Raw genomic sequence first — 24,029 nt, 5'->3', positions numbered from 1 at the left:
GCAAACAGCATAAGGTGGTTGTCAATACCAGTAAAGATCACCTAATGCTGGTGAATTTGCAGTTGTTCATGTACAAAACCTCGCATATTTATGCCAAATTTAACCCACCCACGAAACTCTAGTCAAGGATTTCTAAAGGATCGAGTGAACACAGATCCTTGACATTCATTTGTGCACGGTTACTCATCCCAAGTTTCAAGGAACAGAAACCTACGTAACCTCATTACAAAGGAAATGAGCAACCACAAACTTTCTAACCTAAGTCAAAAATTCAACAATGCACCAAAATTAATAGAGAACAAAGTGCATAAACCATTCCAGATTCAATCTCCCAAAGAGTAAGCCGCAAACTTATAATTAAGAACGCATGTCCTATTCCCCCGGAGAACATCAGCTCAATAACCATAATCGCCAAGAAACCAAACAAGAGAAAGGATCACAAGCCATACCGCGTCGTCCCTCTGGATCCTCTCCGCCGGCTTCTCCTCCTGCTTGCTCTTCGAGCCCTTACCGACAACGAAGTCGTCGTCGTCAGAATCATCGAGATTGTATAGAGGCCGCTTCTCGGACCTCACCCGCAGCCTCTCAACCAAGCTACTCATCCCCACTGACCCGCTGCAGAACCCACCTCAGTAAACGGGGGAGAAACCCTAGACCACCACCGGGCAACGAACGACAAGCTAGGGTTTCCGCCCTCCTCGCTCAGAAACCCTAGAACTCCATCGCACGGAAGAAGGAGCGGTTCGATGGAGAATGGGGACAACGAAGATTCGGAGTCGAGGAAGTTTATATGGGTGGAGGGAGGAGGGAGAGAGGAGAGGGAGGATCGCTGTGTCGAGGATCGCCTCCGTTCGCTCGGGGAGGAATCGCCGAAATTTGCAGGCGGTGCTGCTACTGCAAGCACCTCAAAACCGTCGAGCCGTTGTCTGGTTCTAACCCTGACGGCGGGACCCCCATGTGAGGCTTTCGAATAGCGCCACGTGGGATGAGGTAGCCTTGGGGAGGTAATGTTGGGGACAACCAAAGGTCATCCGGATGTCTTTTTTTTATCCCATATTATTAAGCAAAAACAAAAAGAAAGCATTCTATAAATCATATATATATATATGAGTATAATTATATATGAACATATATTGCATAACTATTTACGTTTTACACAATCTCATTTATATGATGGAATATATATATATATATACATATATATATACATATATATATATATACATATATATATATATACACATATATATATATATACACATATATATATATACATATATATATTCCCAGAATAATGTATATATGCACATATATTGCATATATATGATAGAACCTCACTAATTACACAATCTCATTTCTCTATGTACGGAAGTTATTTACTTGAACATTTTGAATTACAATTATATTGTAAATATTTTTAATCCTTGCTTTAAACTTTTGAAAGTGTCTTACTTTTATATATCTTCAATATTTAAGATGTTCATTGATGTTGTAATATATTCCTTCATTTTTAGTGTTTTAGATCCTAAATGTTTTTTTGTTACCAATATCAAATTGGTATTGAAAATGGAACGCTACTCACTCTTGCACATAGAAACAAGATCATAGAATAATGTGAATTATAGAGAAATTGTTATAATCCACTATAGTAAGAGGATTAAATGGATAGGTATTTCTTAAGTGAACAAAAGTAGAAGAGTAAGCAATAAAAAAAATTTGATGAATCATACAATTTTTTTATGTATTTATTGTTATAAATAATATTATAATCATAACAAATTATTGGTTATTGTTGGGCAAAAAATCGAATTAGAAACTATATAAGATTATTGATCGCAAAAATTATTTGTGACAAAGTAAATGCTATAACATTGTTTAAAAACCTCATATAAAATGTAATAGAAACAATCTATTACATGCATTTCTCTTTTTCATGTAAAATATAAAGCATAAATTGTTTTTTTTGTATTAATTAATTATGCAATTATTTTATTTTTTACTTTTTCTTAATATTTGAATGAGGAAAGACAAAGTGGCCTATACAAACCCATGGCAATTGATACAGTAAGATCATATGCATCAAAACCATCAAGGAAGGATATCAGTTCAAAGACTCCTATATCTTGCTTCATATTGTATTTCTACAAATATTTATAAGAAATTTTTGATATTATTTTTCTTATAGGATAAAATGCTATACCATTAAAATAAAGACAAAAGAAATTGAAGGTACCATTTTTTTTTTACAGTGTCATGCTTCTGTTGAGATGACACTGTAAAACAAAGGGTAATTGGGACAAGATTAAACTGATATTGCGTCTACTTGTTCCACATTTATTGGTTTAATCATACTCATATGCTTTCTGTATCTTTCTCAAAAGTTTCTGGAGTAATATGGGCTACTTGGATGGTGGTGTCTATGGTTTTGTCACATTGAGGATGTCCTTTCTCGTCTACGTTTCGATGGCTTGAGAGCACTGAAATGCAGCAAAATGTTTTCAGATCAGTTTTTCACATCATGATGTGTGTACTTTGGAATCAGTGCTACTTCCAATTATACTTATGAAATTATTATTATTTTCATTCGGATGCTTCACTTTAAAATTTATTTGCATTTGCAAGATACTATTGAGGAACTTATTACGAGGGACAAAAACTAGATGCAAGAAACTTTGTCTACGAGGTTGGTCTTCGTGAAGAGTTCCCTCATGTTCCACTGATAAAATCCTTCCTCGTAGATTCAGAGAAAGCAATTTCAACTTCTGAGGGTTGCGGCGATTGTTTCTGGATTTATTCTTTTAATCTCAATCCATTAAGCCTTGAATGGAAATATATATATTTATCTTCTATAGCTGTATCAATCATTCTAATTGATGTAGTATTTCTCTCATTATATAAACCATCTTATGATCCCATCGTGTAACTTTGTGTGGACATTTTGGGATACAAATACCTAAGCTTAGAAATGGTCTCAGATACCTTATGTGATTCTGTTGCCTGTGATTGATGTTCAAACTGGACGTGCTCATCGTGATCTATTGCAGATTAACATGTGTAGCAAGAGACCATTGTTCAGGCTGCTACTAATGTGTTTAAGAACGCAAGCTTGAAGCTGAGTCTCCAACCGAGAATCTGCAGAAGCAATTCAAATATTTAGAGAATCTGCTGGTTATGGTCCTGCCAACAAGCAGATCCAGGCCGATAGTGTGGAACCAATGCCTCCCAACTGTGGGGATTCTATCATGCAATTCTGGATATCATTATTTTGTATTTTGTATAGCAGAGCTGGTGGATACTCTGTTTAAGAATTGATAGTCAACTTAAACCTTCCAGTGAATACCTACTTGATCACTTTACTGCATTATGTTGTTCAGCGTTTGCTGCATGATTTGTGCTTCTCACAGCTCAAGTAACACTCAGTCTTATCTCTATCTGTTGCAGCACTACAGTCTCAATCTACTCTCTGCTCCTACAAAATATAGACAAAAATGTTTCCTAACTCCTCTTTTATCTTTCTTTGGCTTCTTCCTTCATGATACTTGTAAGTTAAAGCAGCCCAAGCTATCAAAAAATCTTAGCCTAATACACTGCACACCACATACCCAATGCTAAATAGGACACACAACACAACATTCCAATAGGCCATAAATGTGTTGTTTATAACAAGCAGCATGCTATTTCAGAGATCATTTCTTATGCAACGTTGATCCAAATAACTAAAAGAATATAGGAGAGACCAAAAGTGAAGGGGAAACAAAAAGAGAGCATCGAGAGTACCAAAAAGGAGACAAACTGCAGCTGTTTGTTACTGAGAAGTAAACATAAGGCAGGCAAGGAGGTGTAGAGTGGTGGGTGGTCAGTCGTTGGCGGTGGCGAGCTGGAGGGCGAGGAGCTCCTCCTCGGGGATGGTGCGGATGTGGCAGTCGGAGCGGGGGTAAGAAGCGCAGAGGAGGGCGTAGCCGCGCTCGACGACGTCGTCGCTGAGCATGCCCTCGCTCTGGTCCACGGCGCCGCTCACTAGCCGGGCGGGACACGTCATGCACACCCCTAGCTTGCAGTCGTGCGACACCTCCAGCCCCTCCTCCAGCGCCCGTTCCAGTATCGTCTCGTCCTCCGCCACCTCCAGCGTCCGCCGCTCCCCCTCGTGTTCTATCGTCACCTTGTACGCCGCCACCCGGAGGCGGAGGGAGGGGAAGCGGGCGAGCTTGACCTGGCGGTGGCGGATGCCGGGCTTCAGGATGAGGCGAGAGGTGGTGGTGGTGGGGAAGTGGAGGAGCGACGTCGCCATGTGCTGTGTGGAAGAGAACGCTTCGGACTGCGGCCTGCGGGGATCGAGGATAAGGTGGTCGCAAGCCTCTCCTTTCATTTTCAATGAAAGGCAGAGGCACAAGTTACTTCCCATCCACGTTTACCCGTCGCTGACGACAGGCCAATAGAGAGCCAAAGTCGCAGGTGAACCCCTTTGACCCAGCCAGTATGGCCTACTTGAACAATAGGATCCCAAGCACAAGCACAGTGGTCTGGGTAGGTTTTACAGCTGAAGAGAAGCTGTTAAGGTGGTGGTGCCAACGAAATTAGTGCCTCAAGAAGATGGATTTTCCCACCATGAAATAAGTAAGCAAAACATTCATGTCACCTTCTGCAGTTACACTATAAGGGGTTGATTCATTGAGGGTGCATTTGGAGAACACCACAAGATTGTATCTTGAGTTAAAGAAAGTTGGATTTATGGTTTAGACAAACCCAAAAAAGCTCAACAAGTTAGATCTTACATGTAGCATTATTCCTTATATAACCTCTTTCATATCATACAAAAAATTAAAAAATAAGCTTAATGATATGTACAGTATTTCAGACTAATTAATCAGTCTGACTTGCCATGCCAATATGAACAAGAGAGGAGATTATTGATATGTCCAGAAATATTCTCTTCTTCAATATTAGGAACAAGGGTTTTTCAAGTATGGTAGATGATAAGATGTTTCTCTCCTTGAACTTACATGTTGAATTTTTTGTTGAGTTGAGCATCTCAGACATATTCCAAACCTAATTTTATATGTCACATGAGGGACTAAGGGTTCAGCTGTAAGTCAACCACCTAACATCTATGGACAGTCAATTCTGACACTAACATTGAAGATAAAACAAAGTTGCATTTTTTACTCAGATATCATTGAAGTTGAGAACCCTAACAGCATTATCACTTTGAGCAATCAAACAACGGAAGTCCAGCTCAGTTGCAGTACCTAAGAGAGCCCCATGCATGGATTCGGTGAAGAAATTTGAGCTGAGAGGTTGGCCAACTCAAAATGTTCAAGCTTGTTTTGTATCACCTACTTCCATTTCATGTCATCAGAAACTGTGATCTTACTTACATACCTAAGCTGCAGCATTATTCATGTCTACTGTTGAAGCCTTACAAATCTCCATCTGGACTAGTAATGTAGGAGAAGTTGGCCACCATCACGGCCCAACTGCACCTCTATTTGAACCCATCCCACCCTGCCCATGATTTCCATCACACTAACGATTACCTCTTCGTCCTCCGAGAGATCGCTGGAAATGGCGAAGAGTTTGATGATGATGGGGTTCGTCATGGCGTTGGTGACCGTGCTCCCGGGCCTCGCGTCGGCACAGTCGGGCTGCACGGCCGTGATCCTCGGCCTCGCTCCGTGCCTGAGCTACATCACCGGCAACTCCTCCACCCCTTCCTCCTCGTGCTGCACGCAGCTCGCCCGCGTCGTGAAGTCGCGGCCGGCGTGCCTCTGCTCGGTGCTCAACGGCGGGGCGTCGTCGTTGGGGATCACCATTAACCAGACCCGGGCGTTGGCCATGCCCGGAGCCTGCAAGGTCCAGACTCCGCCGGTTAGCGCGTGCAGTGGTAGTGGTCGCTCTCAAGCCTGTTCATGCACTGCAGAACTTGTGGAAACGAAGGTGTGTTTATGGCATTGACTTGATTACTGCTTGATGGGTGGTGGCTGCAGCTGTGAGCAGTGGGCCAGCAGCTGCGCCAGAGGCTTCTCGCGCGACGACTCCGGAGACCCCATCGACGCCGTCTGTCCCTGCCAGCCCCAAAACGGAGACACCATCGCCGCCGTCGGTTCCCAGCAGCGCCACTGCCGCAAGACCTTCTACACCATCAACTCCAACCGCAGGTACAGTAACCTCTTGTTGTTGCTGCTACGTACATTTGTGCTGTGACAAAGAACTCATCTTTTACTCTCTCTCTCGCACGCCTGAGCAAGATATATATGGTGCAGGAAGCGGATCGAAGGCTACGCCCTCAACTACTGGAGCAACTTCGGATGGGAGTTCTTACAAGCCAAGCAGTTCTCTGATGACTTCAGTCCTCTATGTAGCTGGATGCATCTTGTTGATGGCCAATCTGTGAGTCTACTGCATGATCTGGACTGTGGCTACTACTGCATCATTGGCCTCTAAAAGCTCGTCTATGTCGACTTGTGTCACTTCTAATGCTGGCTCTGTTTTAATCGAATCATGGTTTTATTTGTTTATCTGTGTGATATAGAATGCAAATTTATTTGTTTCCTCAATGAAGAGATGGGTGTTTGTATCGTCTGAGGTGTAATATACAGTATGTATTACTTGTACTGCTGAAGTGGTGCCTCTCATAGTCCTCAGCAGAACTGCTCCTACTCAATGGTTGGTCAATATAAAAACTCTTTTTCTTATGATCCTTTTTCAACCCACAAATGAACATGAATGTCTTAAGAAATGATATTTGATGTCTTAAGAAATAATAAAATCCATTATAGAAGATGACAGCTTATCGCAATGTTTTGGATTTCAATTTTATATTTGTCATTTAGCCTTTGTAAAAAGAAAAAAAATGTTATACCAAGTAACTATCTTAACTAAAATCAGCAAATATCTTAACTAAAAGAACACTCTTCAGACTATTTTTCCCTTATTCAAATAATATTTTTCTAACTGCTGTGATTAGAGAGCTTCAGCTCTAAATTCTGAATATATATATATATATATATATATATGAAGAACAGTTCTTAATTATTAGAGTAATACTTTATACACCCATTTGGTCAAATATGTTGTCAAGCAAGCATAAGTTTAACAACATAATCAAATAATAATTATGCCATATTTGTGAAGTTGAAAATAATTTCTTTTGGATAGATCTTAAGACTTTTGTATTGTAAGATTATTTTAAAACAAGTTTTAAATTAGATCTTAAGAGTTTAAAATAAATATAATCTGTGGGAAGTCCCAATGGATTGTTTAAGGGTTGCAGTCCAGCACGCATCTGCAACAAGTCAATTAGTCCACCTTGGCGGCCAAAAGCCACTTGACAAGTGTTTGATAAAACAACACTTTAGCGACCGATCTCTTCTGCTCTCTCTCCTTCGATCCTCCTCGCATTTCAACAACATCTCTCTACGAAGCTTCTCTCGTCCCCAAAGAATGCAAACAGACTCCTCCGCCGTCCCACCCAACCACGATCACAGGAAGCAGGAACCAGAGATCACCTTGAGGCCCTTCGACCTCTCCGACGTCGGCGCCTTCATGACATGGGCGTCGGACCCCCGCGTCACCCGCTTCCAGCGCCGCGGCCCGTGCACAAGCGAGGAGGACGCGCGGCGGTACCTGGCGGACCACGTCCTGCCGCACCCATGGTACCGAGCCATCTGCGTCGACGGCCGCCCCGTGGGCTCCATCAACGCCAAGCCCGGCCAGGGCGAGGAGCGCTTCAAGGCCTCCATCGCCTACCGCCTGGCCTACCAACATTGGGGCCGCGGCATAGCCACGGCTGCGCTCAGGGCGGCCGTTTCCTCTCTCCTCGAGGAGTGGCCGCACTTGGAGAGGCTGGAGGCGATCGCCGAGGTGGAAAATCCGGCGTCGCAGCGGGTGCTGGAGAAGGCCGGGTTTCTGAGAGAAGGGCTGCTGAGAAAGTACGTCATGTTGCATGGGAAGAGCAGAGATGTGGTGATGTATAGTTTACTGGCTACCGGCCCAAACTCCGATGACATCTGACTGTGGAAATGCTGTGTGTGGCATTTGGTTTTTGTGCTTGCAGACGTATCCTAAATTTCTGGACTTTGGATTTGATCCCACAAGCTTTCTTAGAGAAGAAATCATCGTAAGAACATGTTTTAACACCAACAAATGTCTGTCTTGGATTTGATCCTACCAGCTTTCTTAGAGAAATCACTGTAAGAACATGTTTTAACATCAACAAATAACAAATATACGTCGAAATTATATCAGTTCTTCAAATAGATTTAATGGTCATTCATGATATCGGGACTTTGATAAGAAATTTCATATTGTTTTGGATCTGGCATAAAAATACTTTCTAAAAACTGGTTATATTTAGGAGCTAACGCATCAGAATTTGCATGAATTTATTAGCTTTTCTAATGACAATATATGGCATTGACCTTAACATGTCAATAGATCTCTACCTTCTCTGAAAGCAAAACTCATGGAGAACACCAACAAAGTGCATGAATGATTTGGTTCTTCAAGATCACTTCCATCCCCATTTGATTAGGATCCACAAACCACTAAAAAAAAGGCTTAATTGGAGATCAAATTTGCTGTGGTAATTAGAAGCATGGATCACATTGTGAGTGATGACTCCTCTGAGCACTTGTCTCTATCCCATACTCATCGAACATCCCTTTGATGCAGCATTCACTACTGCAAAATGCCTTCTCACCTCTGAAAGAAACATACAAGAAGCTCAGACTCAGTCCTACATATGTCAAGACACAAGTGAAATTAACATACTAAATCAGAGAAATCATAAGCATAATTCTACATCATAAAGTCTTGACATGAAGATGAAGATGTTCACTTTGTCATTCTAAGTGCAGTTCATATCTAAAATTTTCATTAAGCTGAATGGCACATTATTATTGACTAATTGAAGACAGATTAAGCTGAATTAAGTTTGATGCAAAGGGAATTATCATCAAACTTACTTATACATGAAGGTTTCCTTTCCTTGCTCAACATTCTTCTTGCATGCGTAGCAGAAGCTCAAGGAATCATTCAAAGGATACCCTCTGCTGTCAGCTGCAAAGCTGCGGCTTTTGGTTGATCGAGTGAAGCCATCTCCGCACTGCTCCACTGCGCAGCTGTCGAAGATGTGTGTAGTCCTCGGATTCGGGCCATGAAAGATCACGCAGGTGTAGTCCTCCGAGAGCTCCATCTCGCTCATGGAGAAGTTGCTTCCGGCGAAGACCCGAGGGGAGGAAGCTGGCATCTCCGAGCCGGGAGAGCTCCGGGCAGGAGAAAGGAGAGCCAACTGGGAGTCTCTGTTCTTGATGCCGAACTCGATCGGGGACCCAACCGGCGAGTTGGAGGTCGGACAAAGGGAAGGAACTTGGATCTTCTGCTTTGTTCCGAGCAGAACCATACTGCGCTGTGGCTTGGTGTCGAACTGTTCGTCACTGAGAGCGTCGATGATGCCGAGCCCAGTGGGTCTCGAGCCTCGATTTCTCCATGGATGCTGCTTGGTGTCTGAAACAGAGGCGCTGCTAGTGGTAATCGCATCAAAAGGGGGGATATGATTGCCAATGGAAGACAAGTTTCTGGTTTCTGGTGTGGAGGTTGGGCTCATGGCAGCCTCAGAGAGCCTTGCAGAGGGCAAAAGTGAGGAAGCTGGGGGCTTGCCACAGCTGCTGCCGCCATGGAAAGATGACATCAGGCCTTGTTTGCCACCGACTGCTCTGGATCTCTTCCAAAGAAAGATGTTTGGTTGGTGCATTGAGATCTCTGCGGAGGTGAAGAGCTTGAGAGTTCCAAGTAGTGAGTGAAAGCTCACAAAAGGAAAAGGAAAAAGGAAGAGGTTCTTCCATCTTTCCTTTCAAAAGAAGAGAGAACAAGTGCATGAACTGACCTGAGTTTGGCACTGGAATCTCTTCTTGTCCTCCTCCTCCTCCTCCTCAGTTGCAGAACTTTGAATGATGTAAAGATTGGATCTTTACAGAACCGAGAGGGAATACAAATTTGAGGTAAATTAGAACACAAAACCAATGCAAACAAAAAGAGACAGTGACTGATATCAGTTAATCGCAGGCATCAATTCCAACTAAAGGTCTCATCTTTTTTCGGTGTGTTTGTTTGAAGGCTTCTTCTTTACCCAGCCAAAATGCCCTCAGCACTCCCCATCGCTAAAGACCGGAAACCATCTACGGAACCTCCCATCTCATAAAAATCCGATTTTGGCAGTGAAGAACTCATCAAGGTGGCGCCTTTCCCTTCCCTTCCTCACTCTCTCCGCAACAACACATCAGAGAAGATGAATTAGACATGCACAGGCCACCCAGTGGAGGAGACACTGGCTCTCTGCCCAGGAAAACGGCTCCGGAAATGAGAGCTGCAAGGCAGCCGTTGTGGCATCGTGCGTGGGAATCGTATTAGAGAGAGAGAGAGATGTTTTGGATGTGAGCGTTTTCTTCCGTCAAAATCTTCTTTATAGACAAAAAGAGACGGTAGAAATGACAACGTAGTAACTTCCTTTTTCCCTTCTCTCCTCTCATTGCTCGCCTCTCTGAGCTGAAAAGGAACCCCTGCGACCATTGATCTCACTGTCGGTGACTGCGATCAGGGTGTTCATGAGAAAGAGATAGAGCGAGGGAGAGAGAGAGAGGCGTTGACATGCAGTGCGACTCTCAAGTGACGGCATGGGCTTCAATTTCCACTGAGAACTCTGCACTGCCTCTGCAGTTGGGTTTCAGGAAATGAGTCGGGATCGGACTTCGTCTTAGAGTTGGGGGGAATTTGTGCTTTAGATTACGAGTCTAACTGGCTTTGGCAATCTTATATTACATAAAACAGTAATGACAGCATAGAATGCGTCAATATTTAGATGATATGTAGATGGAATTTAATGTCACCTATCACATATTTTATTTGTTTACATAAAATAATTCATGTAGAGGAATCAAAGATAACGATTTAAATTCTAAGTGTAATACTTGTTGGCTCATAATATCCTTTTATTTATAATCTCTCATCCTTTCCACCTTTTGCATTTTAATAATACAACATGAAATATATTTTTGAATACTTATTTGATCCAAAATTTCACTAAGTTAACTTTTGTCATCAATATGAAAAAGGTAGAAGAAGTTTATCTAATGTAGGAGGTTCCTATCAATACAAATAGGATTTATAGAGGATCAACTTATATAATCTTATATCTTATATATAAAAGAACAAATATCAATATTTACTCTAAAAAATTATATCCTGTATATAAAACTTACACTAATATAATATTTGATAAGGTATATTCTTGCCTCTTAATATAAAGAGTTTATTATTTTGATATTTTCATATTGTAAAAAAGTAAATTTATCATAAGTCACCCTTGTAAATGTGAAAAAAATCATACTAGAAAGCTTTAATCTAATTAAAAATATCATATAAAACATGATCCTATTAAGTCGAGTTGAAATAATAATATGATTAGATCTTTTTCGGAGATGTTGATTAGACTTTAGGTCTAATGTTAAGAATATTCAGAAATAAAGTTATTTTCGTAACTACTCTTCAAACCCACAAATGAATAAATACCAAAACTCTTAAAAGAAGAAGTCAATATATACGGCTTATCTTTTTAATATAATAAAATTTATTTCCATGACTTAATCCTAATCTTTTTATATTGCAAAGGAACATATTTACCATTATATCTATCATAGTTGACTCCATCAATATAAAATAAATCCTAATTTAATTTAAAATATCATATAAAACATCATCCTATTAAAGTCAAATCTGAACAATAATTGGATCATAGCTACCAATCTCCCTCTCTTACATGGATGTTGACTTAGACATTGTCGTCTGGTGCCAAGGATGCCCAGAAACGGCCAACTTAGTAACAGTTAGGATCACCACTTAGTTGGGTGTTGGACTCTCTCACTTATGGACTGAGGAATGCATGGGTTTTGAAATCAAACTTATCCTGAGGATGATGTGTCATCATATGGCATCTTATTTATTTTGACAACTGAGTCCATCTCAATTGGATCTAAATTTTTTGCAGCTAGAGAGGATTTATGAGGCCATGATGATGATGACAATAGAGCTTCACCTATACTTCAATTTTTATTGGTCAACCATATGATAGGGGTGATCATAACTATTGATTATTCCTAGAAATTATAACCAAAATTGATTATTTCAAACTAGCTAAATATAAAAAATAAATAAGTACAATGATATAGTAGTTAATACTTTAGATTTAAGGCCTATTGGTTCTAGAACTAGAATCGATAGTTTTAGAATTGGAATCAGTTCGATTTCGATTGTAAATTTGGTAGAATCGAAACCAAAATCGATGATTGTGGATGATGATGATGATAATGATGCCACTATTAAGCTTGTTAGGATATGGTAGACATTAATGTCAACTTAGCAACTTCTGTAGCTATTCACTTGAAACCATGTATGCAACCTTGAAATCATGTTTCATGACCTCGTTCTTCTTTTCCATGGTTTACTGCATATAATGGTTGAAGAAAACCATGACTGATGAGTGGCACTGAGCTTTCTTTCATCAAGGAAAGCTTGACACTGTTTGCTCTAAGCTTTTGAAATGGTGTGATTCTGATAGACTGTAGAGAACTGCAGCTTCTGTTGATCACATCCATCTTTCATGGACTAGTGGTGATGGTCTACTAATTAGGGAAAGATAAGGATAAACCCTTCAACCTTACTTCAAAACTTTGTTGAGCAACAAAGCAGTGACCATGGCCACGAGGACCATAACCTCATCTCTCTGACATTGTTTCAGGAGGTGGTGGGCTTCCATTCCTTGGTTTGTTCTCTTCTTGTATCTTGAAGTGATTGGCTTCCTTCTTCAAGCAGGAATAGTGATGAGACATTGGAGGTTACCATCAAGCACAACAAGTCATCAACCAATAACGCCACAGACAAAGGGGAATTAGCTGAGAGGAATCACTCAAGAACAGCAATTAGTCCCTTGTGACATTGATCAGATGAGGATACAAACAACACACATTGAATAGCCCCTTTGTTGTTGCATGGGAAGTCTAGGCTTCAGAGGCAAATCCTCCGGTAGGTAAGAAGAACTTGTCCGGTAACAGCAGTAACAAAAGAAGTCCACCTTAATCATTCTTGTAGATGTAGTATTTGTGTGCTGGAGAAACATTCATGGAAAAAAGGATGTAAAACAACACATCCATCCTCCAATGAGGCATGCAATTGTTTAGATCAATGTATAATTAACTGAGATTGAGAAAAACAATATGCAGAATGATCTCTAGATGGAAGAGGACAAAAAAAAAAGGGGGGGATTACAATTTCATTGGTTTTTCTTTTGTAGTCTTTCCTGCTTGGACTTCCCATTGTTCTTATCATGATAATGATCAAGGAACACCTACCACTTTCATTGACTTGTATGAACACTGTTGCCTGGAGAAGTTGGAAGCTCAAATTTTTGGCCATTTCTCAACCTTGGCTCAGATATGGAGTACTTGAAGTTTCTGCATAATTCAAGCAAGAAAGCTAATCTAGAGGAGCTTTACTCCTTTTCCAACTGTATCATTCGAATGATGCCATCTGCAACTTTATGCTTTGCTTCTACAGTCGAGTAGATGCTACTCTGGCATTATATATTTTGGTGCATATCAACTTCAAACAACGAAGAGCTGTCTTCAAGAAGCTTACAAGAATTTCTTCGCCCATCACATTCATTGGAGTCATATTGATGACTTGATACAATCATGCCTGAGCTCCTTCGAACTCTCTGCATTATCTTCTTCAGCCAAGTCATTTTCAATGCTAGAAGACATGGTTTTCAAGCTTTTTGGTGCACAACTTCTTCCTTCTTGTTTTGGTCTTGCCAACTACAAAAGATCTTATAGATCAATCCACACCCTTAGTCTCCCAGTTGATGAGCAAGGAGATGATGAATTCCCGACATTTGTGTCGTTACTTCAAGTGGTTGTCGCTTTCAGTGTTATGTGGTGTGGGGATGCCACTGAAGGCAATGCATGCTGCCATGTCGTGTCATATGAGATGGCTACTTTGCTCACTCCAACAGTCTTTCTTCACACAATCAAACTCTTGGTTGACAAAGCCCAAATGAAGTATTCATTAAAATGTGTCATGGGTTTAGGTAGAGATGATAATTGATTGGCATTTCTTGAAAGACATTTGTTTTGATTCTTTTGGTTCTCATTCCATGGAAGGTCAAGGATTAAATCTTGAGCATTGGATCTCTCTTGTGCTTAAAGAGAACAATCCTTCCAGTGGGCTTGAGAAGTAAAAGTGGTTTTGTTCATGTGAAATCTACTGCCAAGAAGATCAAATGAGGAAGGAGAAATGCGCAGGGAATTATGCTGTCAAAGATGCCCCTCCTGTGATCTTGATATCTGGATTGGAACGCCTCAAGTTTGTTCCCAGAGTTTTAGAACTCTCGAAAGATTTCAGTTTCAGAAAAAGAAATGGTGGGTCCTTTGAGGATGACTGTCATGGCTAAGGGAAATTAATCTTATCATCAAAGTCCTTTTCAGAAAAGAAGTATGCGTTCATTGTGGACTTACACACGGTAACCTCAATGATTGGGCACCCAAAAACCTTCTTCGTACTCTGACAGGCTTATAGATTCTTACAGAAGTGGAAGAAGAAAAAGAGTGGTGAAGGTTTTTCGTATATGAATGGATGATCTTTGATCAATTTTTGTCGCAATGCGGCTGCAGGCACAAGAGACGGGGATGTTCTGGTCTGTGCCAGAAGCTTTCATTACCTAAAGATTTAGTCTTGAAATGTCAGAGACAGTGCCTCTTCTTCTCAAGCACAAAAGAAGGAAAAGAGCATAAGAATTAACTGCTTGAGTTGAGTCATCTTCTCTGGACCTTTTCTTTGGGTGTTTTCCTTTGTCAAAGTTGGAAAATTCAGATTGCAGAGTGTCTGGAAGGAAGAAATGGTCTCTTGCATTTGACCCTGTAATGGATGAGATTGTTTTCATGATAAGATGCTGATATGTGATCGATTCCATGCTTCCATTTCATCTATGGAGACTCCACTAGTTGTCTAAGAACATGACAGAGAACAGGAAACCATCTCTGTCTGCCTCTCTCTCTCTCTCTCTCTCCTTCCTACCTTGTTGAATCCAGTTGGCAGACATCTGAATGTGAAGCTGAAGGACAACACTGAAAATTACCTAGCAGCTTCTTATCAACTCTACTCTGGACTACTTTGATGCATTTGTGGTGGAGCAATGGTAACATCAAGTTGCTCATTTGCACAAGTTGAATGAGCTTCATGAATCTGTTCATTCTGATATCACTGAAACTGAGATTTTGAACCCACATAACCAAATTTATCCAAGGATAAAAGTGCAACAAACATCATAGCCTCGACGTCAAGATGAAATGCCTGTTCACCAAATGAACATGATGATACTCATCTGAAATGAAAGATGCATCTCTAGAGATCCACATTATGACACTGCTGCACACTTCTAAATTGCTTTACTATCATCACAGAAAAGGCTAATAATAAGTACTTGAATGAACCAAATACAATATGGAGACATTGATTCTATACTGAACACTTGTTGCCAGTAACTCGTGCCATAGCATGAGAAAGAGAGAGAAAGACCCATAAGCACTGAAATAAATTCCTCCCCTGAACTCATACAACAAACTTAAGCTTGTGCAGACTCATATTTTACTACAGAGAAACAAGAAATGGCATTGTTAACAAAGCCAAAGAAACAGCTACTCAAGCGTAAACAATGTCTTTAACTCAATAATCATCGCAATCGAAGAGGAAGAAATGAAAGATTCCATGCCAGTGTTTGTAGTGGCATGCCATTTATGTGTGACAAGGTCAATAGAAAACCTAAAAGAATTGTTCTGAATATACATTCAAAGGAAGATAAAAAATAACTGAGTAACCCCATATTATTATGAAGGAATTATCATTGGTCAATCACCATGCTGAATCTTTGTTCTATATCAGATATAATATGGTCTTTGTTTTCCTCTAGCTGAAGTCACAGTTCCAAATGCCAATATCAAACCATCCTTTAGATTTTTCTCATTCAATTAGAAAATGAATTACTTTCTGATACATAAAGTGCCTACAGCAACAATGAACCAGTAGAACTTACAAATCAGTGACCACTGATCAAAATAAATCTCTCACAGAAACAATATTAAAAATGAATCAAACAGTTCAATCTAGAGAATGAAAAGATGAAATTGGAAACCACTTCTTCAGTGATAACTTCTGCCTAAGAAATCGAACAAGTTAGCTAAAAATGCATTAGACCTTGGAAAAGGCAAAGATGTACTTGAAGAAGCTATTGGTAGCTTGTACAGGGAAAAATTATCAAACTTATGTACAATCATCTGATGCATTCCATAATAACCACAGCTTCATTAAAAAGATTGTTCTGCAGAAAGATAAACAAGCTCAAGACTACATAGTGTGAACATTTCCTCAGGAAGCCAAAGGATCGAAGGCAGCAGCTTAATCTCAACCTACTGCATCAATGGAAGCCTTACTGTTTGCGACACATCTCCATATTGCCTTTGTTTCTCATTCGACAACTTAGATCAGTGGAAGTAAGGGTCCTGAATTGCCACCAGGATCTGCAGCCTTGTTTGCAGAGCAGGTGAATGAACTCCAAAGATCAAATGACGGCCTAAACTCAATTTTTTTAGTAGTTGCCATCTGTACATAACTGGATTAATGCTCATTTCTTTTTTCCTTTCAGCAACTCTTGATTCTGCGGTACATGCTCAGAGCAAGATAGGTGTTGCATGCTTTGATCTGCCCAATGGCATCACCATGAGATGAGATTCATATGCTGCTAACCAAACCAAACCATGTCCTGTCACCACTTCCTAGCAAGCACAACCAAGTCCATGTCTTACTCCTCCATTTTCCTGATAACTGGAAATCCTCCGGTGCAACCACGTGCTGATCGTAGTAGATAATGAGCTTCGATATACTCTTCGATCTCCACATATCTGAGCTGCTTGCATGAGGAGATGAGGAAGATGTATCGACTTGTGCTTGATATAATGAGCTGAAAGAACCCTTCCCTTTGTTTGCGTACCAAAAAAAAATTACTGCGCCTGCACATGAATGACAGATCCACCGCATCATCTCGTGGAATGATTGATTGGGAGAAATCGAATGAGTTGGCTGATAAGGTCTTTTTTTAGTCCCCATATTTGGACAGTGCATGTGGTAGGCACATTGTCATCAGTGCCAAGACTGTCAATCCCACCAATCTCGTCGAGTGATGGGGATAATCCAAGCCAACTCCCATGTGGCCAATGATTGAGTAATGGACTATGGACATGGATTCACGTGATGCATGAAAAGAAAAGATAGAGAGAATACATATCCTTGGCTTCGTCCTTCATCAAGTAGGATGAGATGCCAATTCTTTCATCGTGTCTCGATCAGTTCAACAAGATAATCGATCTACTGATTGAATTCATTCTTGGAGGATGGGTCAAATTGAATACTGATGGAACTTTTGATACTAATTTGCAGCTTGGAGGGTCTGATTTCATGTTTAGAATTGAAGAGGGGTGATATCTTCGATTCTGGCCTGTTGTATATATTTGGAAGATGATGAATTCCTTATCATCTAAGAGGGGAATGAGATTGAGACAAATATCTTTATGGCAGCTAAATTTGGTTAATCAATCTTCTTAAATATAATGGGGTGACTACAATTAGTCTTCGTCTGATTCCTTTTTTGAGCTGTGATGAACAAGATATCAACTCAAATAAATAATAATATACTCATCAAGCTTTTATAATGTGAGACTAAATTTGGAGATGTTACGATGTTAAATTTAGAGGTATTAGGTACTCCCCCACTTAAGAGTCTACAAGGATCAACGTAGTTCATAATCAAATCCTAATATAGTGTACGTAAATACTCAATAATACTCTCACATCATGACTTGTCTTCTAATGATATCTATGAATAGTCATTTCTTGCTCGAATCACTCATCAGACTCAATATCAAGCTTTAATACTATTTATCACAATTAGATCCATTGTTACGACTGACTCATTAGCTTAAACTAATATAATTAAACTCAATTATAATGCAGGAGACCTAATCAAATGATCTTATAGTCTTATCTATAGATAGTTATTTCAAAGTTTAACCTAATGATGGCTCCAAGTTGTGATACAATCTTTTTTCGTTCTCGAGTCTCATCATGTCTGATATTAAATTCTACATGATATCATTCATGATGGTCTACCAAAGCATAATTGATCCATCAATTTATTAAGTCTAAACCATCGAACCATAATACCAAAATCTGAATTAATAATATTACATCCATCAAAATTTTACAAAGCAATGTCAAATTTCAAGCAGAGAAGTCACCTTTTGACTGATTTAGCGCGTCTGGTAAAGGCAGAAACTATCGACTATGGGAGACACTCTAATCTCATTCTGTCAGGAAAACACGCGCAGATCCAACATCAATGACGCCCACAGATTCTCTACATGGCGGATCAGATGATCCGAGTGCGAGAAGGGGCTCCACCGGATTCCAACCGTGTCGCTTTCCCAACATGCCTCGGACGACGACATAGCTGCCGAGTCGCAGTCTGCCGACAGCAGCAGCATCATCGACCGCCTTCTCTCGCTGACATCCCCGCAAGGACTCACATGGCGGTGCAAGTAGGAACAACTGGCGAATTGATGTGTGCCGGCCGGAGACAACAGCGCAGGGAGAAGGAAGCGATGGAGTCCACACGGCTTACCCACCCTGCGTGCCTCTGCCCGACACGGTAGAATTCAGGGGGAGGACAGCTTCATGTGGAGTTTGTCTGATGAGCCTCTCCTCCATCCGCCATTGGTTCCATGGAGAAGTGTTTGTGAGGTGTCAGAGTTACTGTGAGATTAGTGCTGTTCATCGGAAGAGAAAGGTCTCAGCATCGAGCACAACCACATCACCATTCCCAGCTCTCGACTCAACCCAGTCAAATCAAAATGAAATACTTCTATGAGTCTTTATCTCGGCATATATTTTACACTCATCCGGTTGGATAAGAATCTCATCTTAGCAATACAAACTCATCTTTTATTAGTATGTATGCATTTTAGCTATTAATTTACACTGAGTAAATCATCAAATGATTGATCGAGAAGAAAAGAAAGTGATGTTTAGGTAGTAATAAGCAGTCCAATTTGGCAAACTCAACTCCTCCAATCACTTCACATTCAGCATTAAATGCAAAGGAAACAGCCAAACCTTGAGACCCTCCAACTAACCAACCTTGTCTCATATCCCACCTCACAACATGGAGACAAGTCTGTGGCTTCATCCCCATTAATATGCAGCTCCCTCCTCCCTACGGCCATGACATCCTCCTCCAACTCCCCTTTCTCGCCTGATATCATCCGCTGAGCAATGGAGATCGAGCTGGTGAAGTGCGAGTGCTGCGGGCTACGTGAGGACTGCACCAGAGACTACATCAGCAGCGTGAAGGCCAACTTCGACGGCAAATGGTTCTGCGGGCTGTGCTCCGAAGCGGTGAAGGACGAGCGGAGCAGGCTGCGGAGGAAGGACGTCCAGGGGGTGGTGGAGGAGGCCATCAGAGCCCACATGTCCTTCTGCCGGCGAACCATGTCCAACCCTGCCGTCCGGGTGGCCGATGGCATGCGGCAGATGCTGCGTAGGAGATCCGGCGACTTGTCGAAGCCGTCGACGGTCACAGCATCTCCCAAGAGATTTGGAAGGGCGGCAGCGGGCACATCGCAGGTCTCGCTGTTCTGAGGCTAAGTCTGTCTTCTTCTTCTTCTCCTTGTCTGCTTGCTGTTACTATTACTTGTGGCCATGAACACAAGAGGTGGATATCAGTGGAGACTGCTGCTTTCCCAGTTGGACAGACTGATGAGGCTGTACAGGTAGACAATGGCAGTAGGTACTAAATAATCTGTGTGATTGGAGCTTTTGTGTCTTCATGGCATGATGAGGATTCTGTTCTTAGATCAACTGTGCCATGTCTCTTAAGGATATCTGATGCTGTATGTAGTATCTAAACTCACCTTTTGCTCCTGTAGTTGTCATTTGGAGACTTTGTTTCCTTGTAGTACCTTTTGGTTTGCTTAACATTTGGGTTCTGCCATAGCTAATCCTTCATTTTTCACTTCAATATTTTAATCCCTTCACACATAATAATGACATGGTAAAAATGATACATAGTTATGATGCAGGATAAATTAGTCAAGGTTATAAATATCAGTCTAATATTGATTCTAATAAATCAGTTCGATGCACCATCTTCTATGTTTAAAAAATAAAAAATAAAAAATATTTTTTTTTTATCAATTTATATAATTCGATATCGGTCTGTAGTCGAATCGATAAATTTTGATTGATAATATATATACATGTATATATATATATATATATATATATATATATATATATATATATATATATATATATATATATATATATATATATATATATATCTTTTAAGCACTTCTACTAAATTTTAATGCACTGAGAGATATACACACTTATATTGTTCAATGTTAAAAAAAATAAAAATGATGTTTTAATCAATTTATATTGTTCGACATTAGTATGTAATCGAATCAGTAAATCTTGATTGATACTTTCATATATGTCTTTTAAGCACTTGTACTAAAACTTGAAGCAAAAATCTCAGAGCTGTTGAATCATTACACAGGAAAATAAAAGAAGTGCATGCAGTCTCTATTTGGTTAAGCTTAAAAGGACATATAAGTGGCCACCACTTACTAAAAAACATATCATGATAGGATGCACCTCAATCAGCTGCTAACTTTTGTATTGGGGGTTTGAATTATGATTTCTGGGGTGAAAGAACTGTGCAATGACTTGTCATGGTATTGGCTACTTATGTATAAACAAACCTTAGTTTTGACTATTTAGATACTGATTTATTTGATTATTATTTAGGTCATTATTTTAAGTAGCTATCTATCATCTAACTCAATGTGATCCAAACATGTAGATTAATGCAAAGTTATGGGGAAACTCTCCTTGAACTACTACCATTATATTCTTATATGCTAAATTTCTTTGGGAAACTTAGAATCTCTCACATATATAGGGAAGAAGAAAGCTATATGCGCACTGGTCAGCAAATTTTGAAAGGTGTTTAATCATTATAATCACATAAAATGCAATGTTTTTTTTCCTTCTGGACTAGAGATTATGATTTGGAGAGGAATGTATGAGGTTTTTTTAGTAATAAAGTTTATAGTTTCTTTGGAGAAAAATAAATAAAACTCTTTTATGTATAGTTATGCAATTGGATTCATTTCTAGAGTTTTTTGTTTTATCATATTACTTATCTATTTTCTCATCCTTTAGGCTTAAAGAAACTTCCCCAAAGCTCTCCACCCAAAGAGTAGTGGCCATTTACAATAAATATATTGAATATTGAATTATTTTTAATTAATTAGTTGGATAAGTTACTAAGAAAAGTTACTATTTTCCTCTACCCCCCCCCCCCTTTTTTTTTTCTTCTGATGATACACTATGATGAATTTGTTGGGCCGATATTTGGGCCTACAATTAGTGATGTGAAGTGATCGTGTTCGTCTAATTTGGTGACAATTCAACATTAGATCTATACAATTCTGAATTAATCTAAACTATTTATTGATTGAATTATTCTTCAAAACGAGTAATATGTTGTTTTAAGGTCAAACATGTTCTTGCCACCGCTATTATGGAAAATCTTATCACTAATTGTATCCCACATGAGAAATACTTAAAAATTAATTTTAGTAATCAGGCATACATATTTAAATACATTGACACTATTGCATGGATCATCAAACTTTTCTTTATATATGTATAAAGACCTTCACTATCTCCTTGAGAATTCTGATGGATCGATTTAAGGACAAAAGGACAATAGGGTTCAGTCTTAAATACACATCATCAAAATTACTAGTCAATGAAAAATGTTACTTGTCATGTATTTATAGACCTTGCATGACTGTCTCTATAAAAACACTTAATATGCATGTATGACCAATAATGTTCGTGAGCCTTACAAAATCAACGATAATTATCTTATTCGATGTTCATCACATTCACTTATTTAATATATTATTGAATAAACCTGATTAAAGATCGTAAATTTCTTTTTAAGTGTCAATGGATAAAAGTCTCTCATTAGGACAAAATGATTACGAGACATAAGACATCCAACACAAGTCACACCTTGGGCTCGCTCTTGCCATAGGGCGGCAAATGACTTGGGTAAATGTCAAGTAAGTTGAGGACATCTGATGTTTGTGTATATGGCTTTATTGCGTTTGATATATATATATATATATATATATATATATATATATATATATATATATATATATATATATATATATATGCCAAATGCTACCAGTTTCCCAAAACCTCCGTTCCCATGAGCGGCACCGTAGGATCCCACCATCAAATCATGCCCACAAAGGAGACATCAACGCACGCCTGACAACTTGATACGCACGCCACATGACACGCTTCAGCTTCCTTCTCCGTTGGTGCAATCTTAATGAGGCCGTCCCTTCTCCAGCTGCTTCTCTTAGTGACCGTCCAGTAAATGCAGTGCGTGGTGGGAGTAGCACGCATGACGCGATGTTGGCTATGGATCGATCGTGTCACTCATCTTAATTATCACTTTGCCGATTTGATTTCTTGTGATGTTCAACGAATGAACACTCACATTTCTAAGCTTTATTCCATATGTTTTCATCGGATAAGAAACTTTCTGATATAATAGATCTAATTAATTAGGATTCAAATCTCTCTCTCTCTCTCTATATTTTGTGATGGTTGTAACGTTTCTACATTCGGAAGTGGCCGCGAAGCTTTCGTTGTCACTCGTCCAAAGGCATGAGACGGAGAAGTTGGCCTTGGCCACATCACCTCGTTCCCATCTCGTCCTGACACCAGCAAGTTGCTGTGAGACCTGTGAATGAACCAAGGAAAGCATCACATCACGTACGTGCCAAGGTCCCAGACAACAGATGCATGCATGCGTTCACGAGACGTACGCGCCATGCAACAGGGCGTCGTCACCAGCGCCGACGTGAAGTTCCACTGGCGCAGACGTACCTCGTAACGAGGAAAGGACACGTACGTACGTAAGGTGCACTGACGACGTACGTAAGCACGCGTGCCTCGTCGCTCGTGCCGGGACGCTCGGCACGTGGCTCGGCGTGCGTCGGGAGTCCGAGGTTGGCGACGCACGTAACGTGGAGGAGGAGGACGTACTACTGTTGGGTCGAGAAGGGTAAGCGGAGCAACCGCTATGCATGCATGAAAGGGTGGTCCATTTCGGTCAACCCTGTCAAAGACTTTGTTTTGTTTTGATTTTTTTTCTTTTTTGTATGTTGTAAATAAATAAATATATATATATATATATATATATTTGAAGTGTTTTTCTAAATATTAATTAAAAAATAAATACATTAATTTGATTTAATTGGACAATAAGTAAAAAAAAATATGAAATAATTGTTCAGATGGGTGTGATGAAGGTAAAAAGACGTTTTGAGAACTCATGACGTTTTCTATCTCGCTAGCATTAAGCAAAAAAAAAAGAGTATGAATTTATATATTTGAATGGTGGATGAAAAGATGTTGCTTGATCCGACAGTCCGTATTAACTGGTTCATTAATTTATTTTAATCTTATTATGTTAAGAATTAAGGTGATTTTTTTAATAAAATATTCACATTTAGTGTACTTCACAATCGATATTTTATTTTATTTTATTTCGAACAATATCCTTAATTTAAAAATACTCAAACTATCTCGTAAAAAATTACTCGCCTTTATAGTGTATTTGACATAATAAAATATTTTGATCATCGTAATAAAAACACTATGAGGTTTACTCTAATTAAACTAACTATAAGCCTACAAATATTATATTGTAATGATCTATGAGTAATGACAATCTAAAAGACATAATATAATATCACTTATAGTATTTATAATGTTTT

The 24,029-nt window shown here is 39.7% G+C and overlaps 6 protein-coding genes across 7 annotated transcripts in view; 3 read left to right on the top strand and 3 right to left on the bottom strand.

Moving 5' to 3' along the window:
* The window catches only part of LOC135636261 (CHD3-type chromatin-remodeling factor PICKLE-like), a 35,455-nt gene extending 34,528 nt beyond the window's left edge, over positions 1-927 (bottom strand). The window contains exon 1 of the mRNA XM_065147902.1: positions 450-927. Within this exon, the coding sequence (XP_065003974.1) occupies positions 450-602 (153 nt within the window). The 5' untranslated portion in view covers positions 603-927. The remainder of the gene's footprint in view (positions 1-449) is intronic.
* A 2,686-nt stretch (positions 928-3,613) lies between these two features.
* Positions 3,614-4,417, bottom strand: LOC103983100 (ferredoxin C 1, chloroplastic). Its single transcript, XM_009400268.3, has one exon. It carries the CDS (start codon positions 4,400-4,402, stop codon positions 3,857-3,859), a length of 546 nt encoding a protein of 181 aa, XP_009398543.3. The 5' UTR covers positions 4,403-4,417; the 3' UTR covers positions 3,614-3,856.
* A 799-nt stretch (positions 4,418-5,216) lies between these two features.
* Positions 5,217-6,619, top strand: LOC135635637 (non-specific lipid transfer protein GPI-anchored 5-like). Its single transcript, XM_065146858.1, has 3 exons — positions 5,217-5,881; positions 5,985-6,155; positions 6,261-6,619. Exons 1-3 carry the CDS (start codon positions 5,509-5,511, stop codon positions 6,389-6,391), a joined length of 675 nt encoding a protein of 224 aa, XP_065002930.1. The 5' UTR covers positions 5,217-5,508; the 3' UTR covers positions 6,392-6,619.
* Positions 6,620-7,229: 610 nt separating this feature from the next.
* On the top strand, positions 7,230-8,073 carry LOC135634818 (uncharacterized). Its single transcript, XM_065145448.1, has one exon. It carries the CDS (start codon positions 7,249-7,251, stop codon positions 8,008-8,010), a length of 762 nt encoding a protein of 253 aa, XP_065001520.1. The 5' UTR covers positions 7,230-7,248; the 3' UTR covers positions 8,011-8,073.
* Positions 8,074-8,357: 284 nt separating this feature from the next.
* On the bottom strand, positions 8,358-10,705 carry LOC135584817 (FCS-Like Zinc finger 8-like). Of its 2 annotated transcripts, none has more exons than XM_065145447.1 (3): positions 9,884-10,705; positions 8,964-9,759; positions 8,358-8,700 (listed from the first exon to the last, which is right to left on the bottom strand). In XM_065145447.1, the coding sequence occupies exons 2-3, from the start codon at positions 9,749-9,751 to the stop codon at positions 8,586-8,588; spliced, it is 903 nt and encodes a 300-aa protein (XP_065001519.1). In that variant the 5' UTR covers positions 9,752-9,759; positions 9,884-10,705; the 3' UTR covers positions 8,358-8,585. The 2 variants fall into 2 exon arrangements, with proteins under 2 accessions (XP_065001519.1, XP_065001518.1); XM_065145446.1 differs by having other exon boundaries at positions 8,964-9,775; positions 9,884-10,703.
* An 8,565-nt stretch (positions 10,706-19,270) lies between these two features.
* Positions 19,271-20,130, top strand: LOC135635989 (uncharacterized). Its single transcript, XM_065147481.1, has one exon. It carries the CDS (start codon positions 19,429-19,431, stop codon positions 19,792-19,794), a length of 366 nt encoding a protein of 121 aa, XP_065003553.1. The 5' UTR covers positions 19,271-19,428; the 3' UTR covers positions 19,795-20,130.
* The last annotated feature ends 3,899 nt before the right edge of the window (positions 20,131-24,029 follow it).

This window comes from Musa acuminata, chromosome BXJ3-4, assembly GCF_036884655.1.
Source record: "Musa acuminata AAA Group cultivar baxijiao chromosome BXJ3-4, Cavendish_Baxijiao_AAA, whole genome shotgun sequence".
Lineage (NCBI taxonomy): Eukaryota > Viridiplantae > Streptophyta > Magnoliopsida > Zingiberales > Musaceae > Musa > Musa acuminata.
This window is presented reverse-complemented; position numbering and strand designations above follow the sequence as displayed.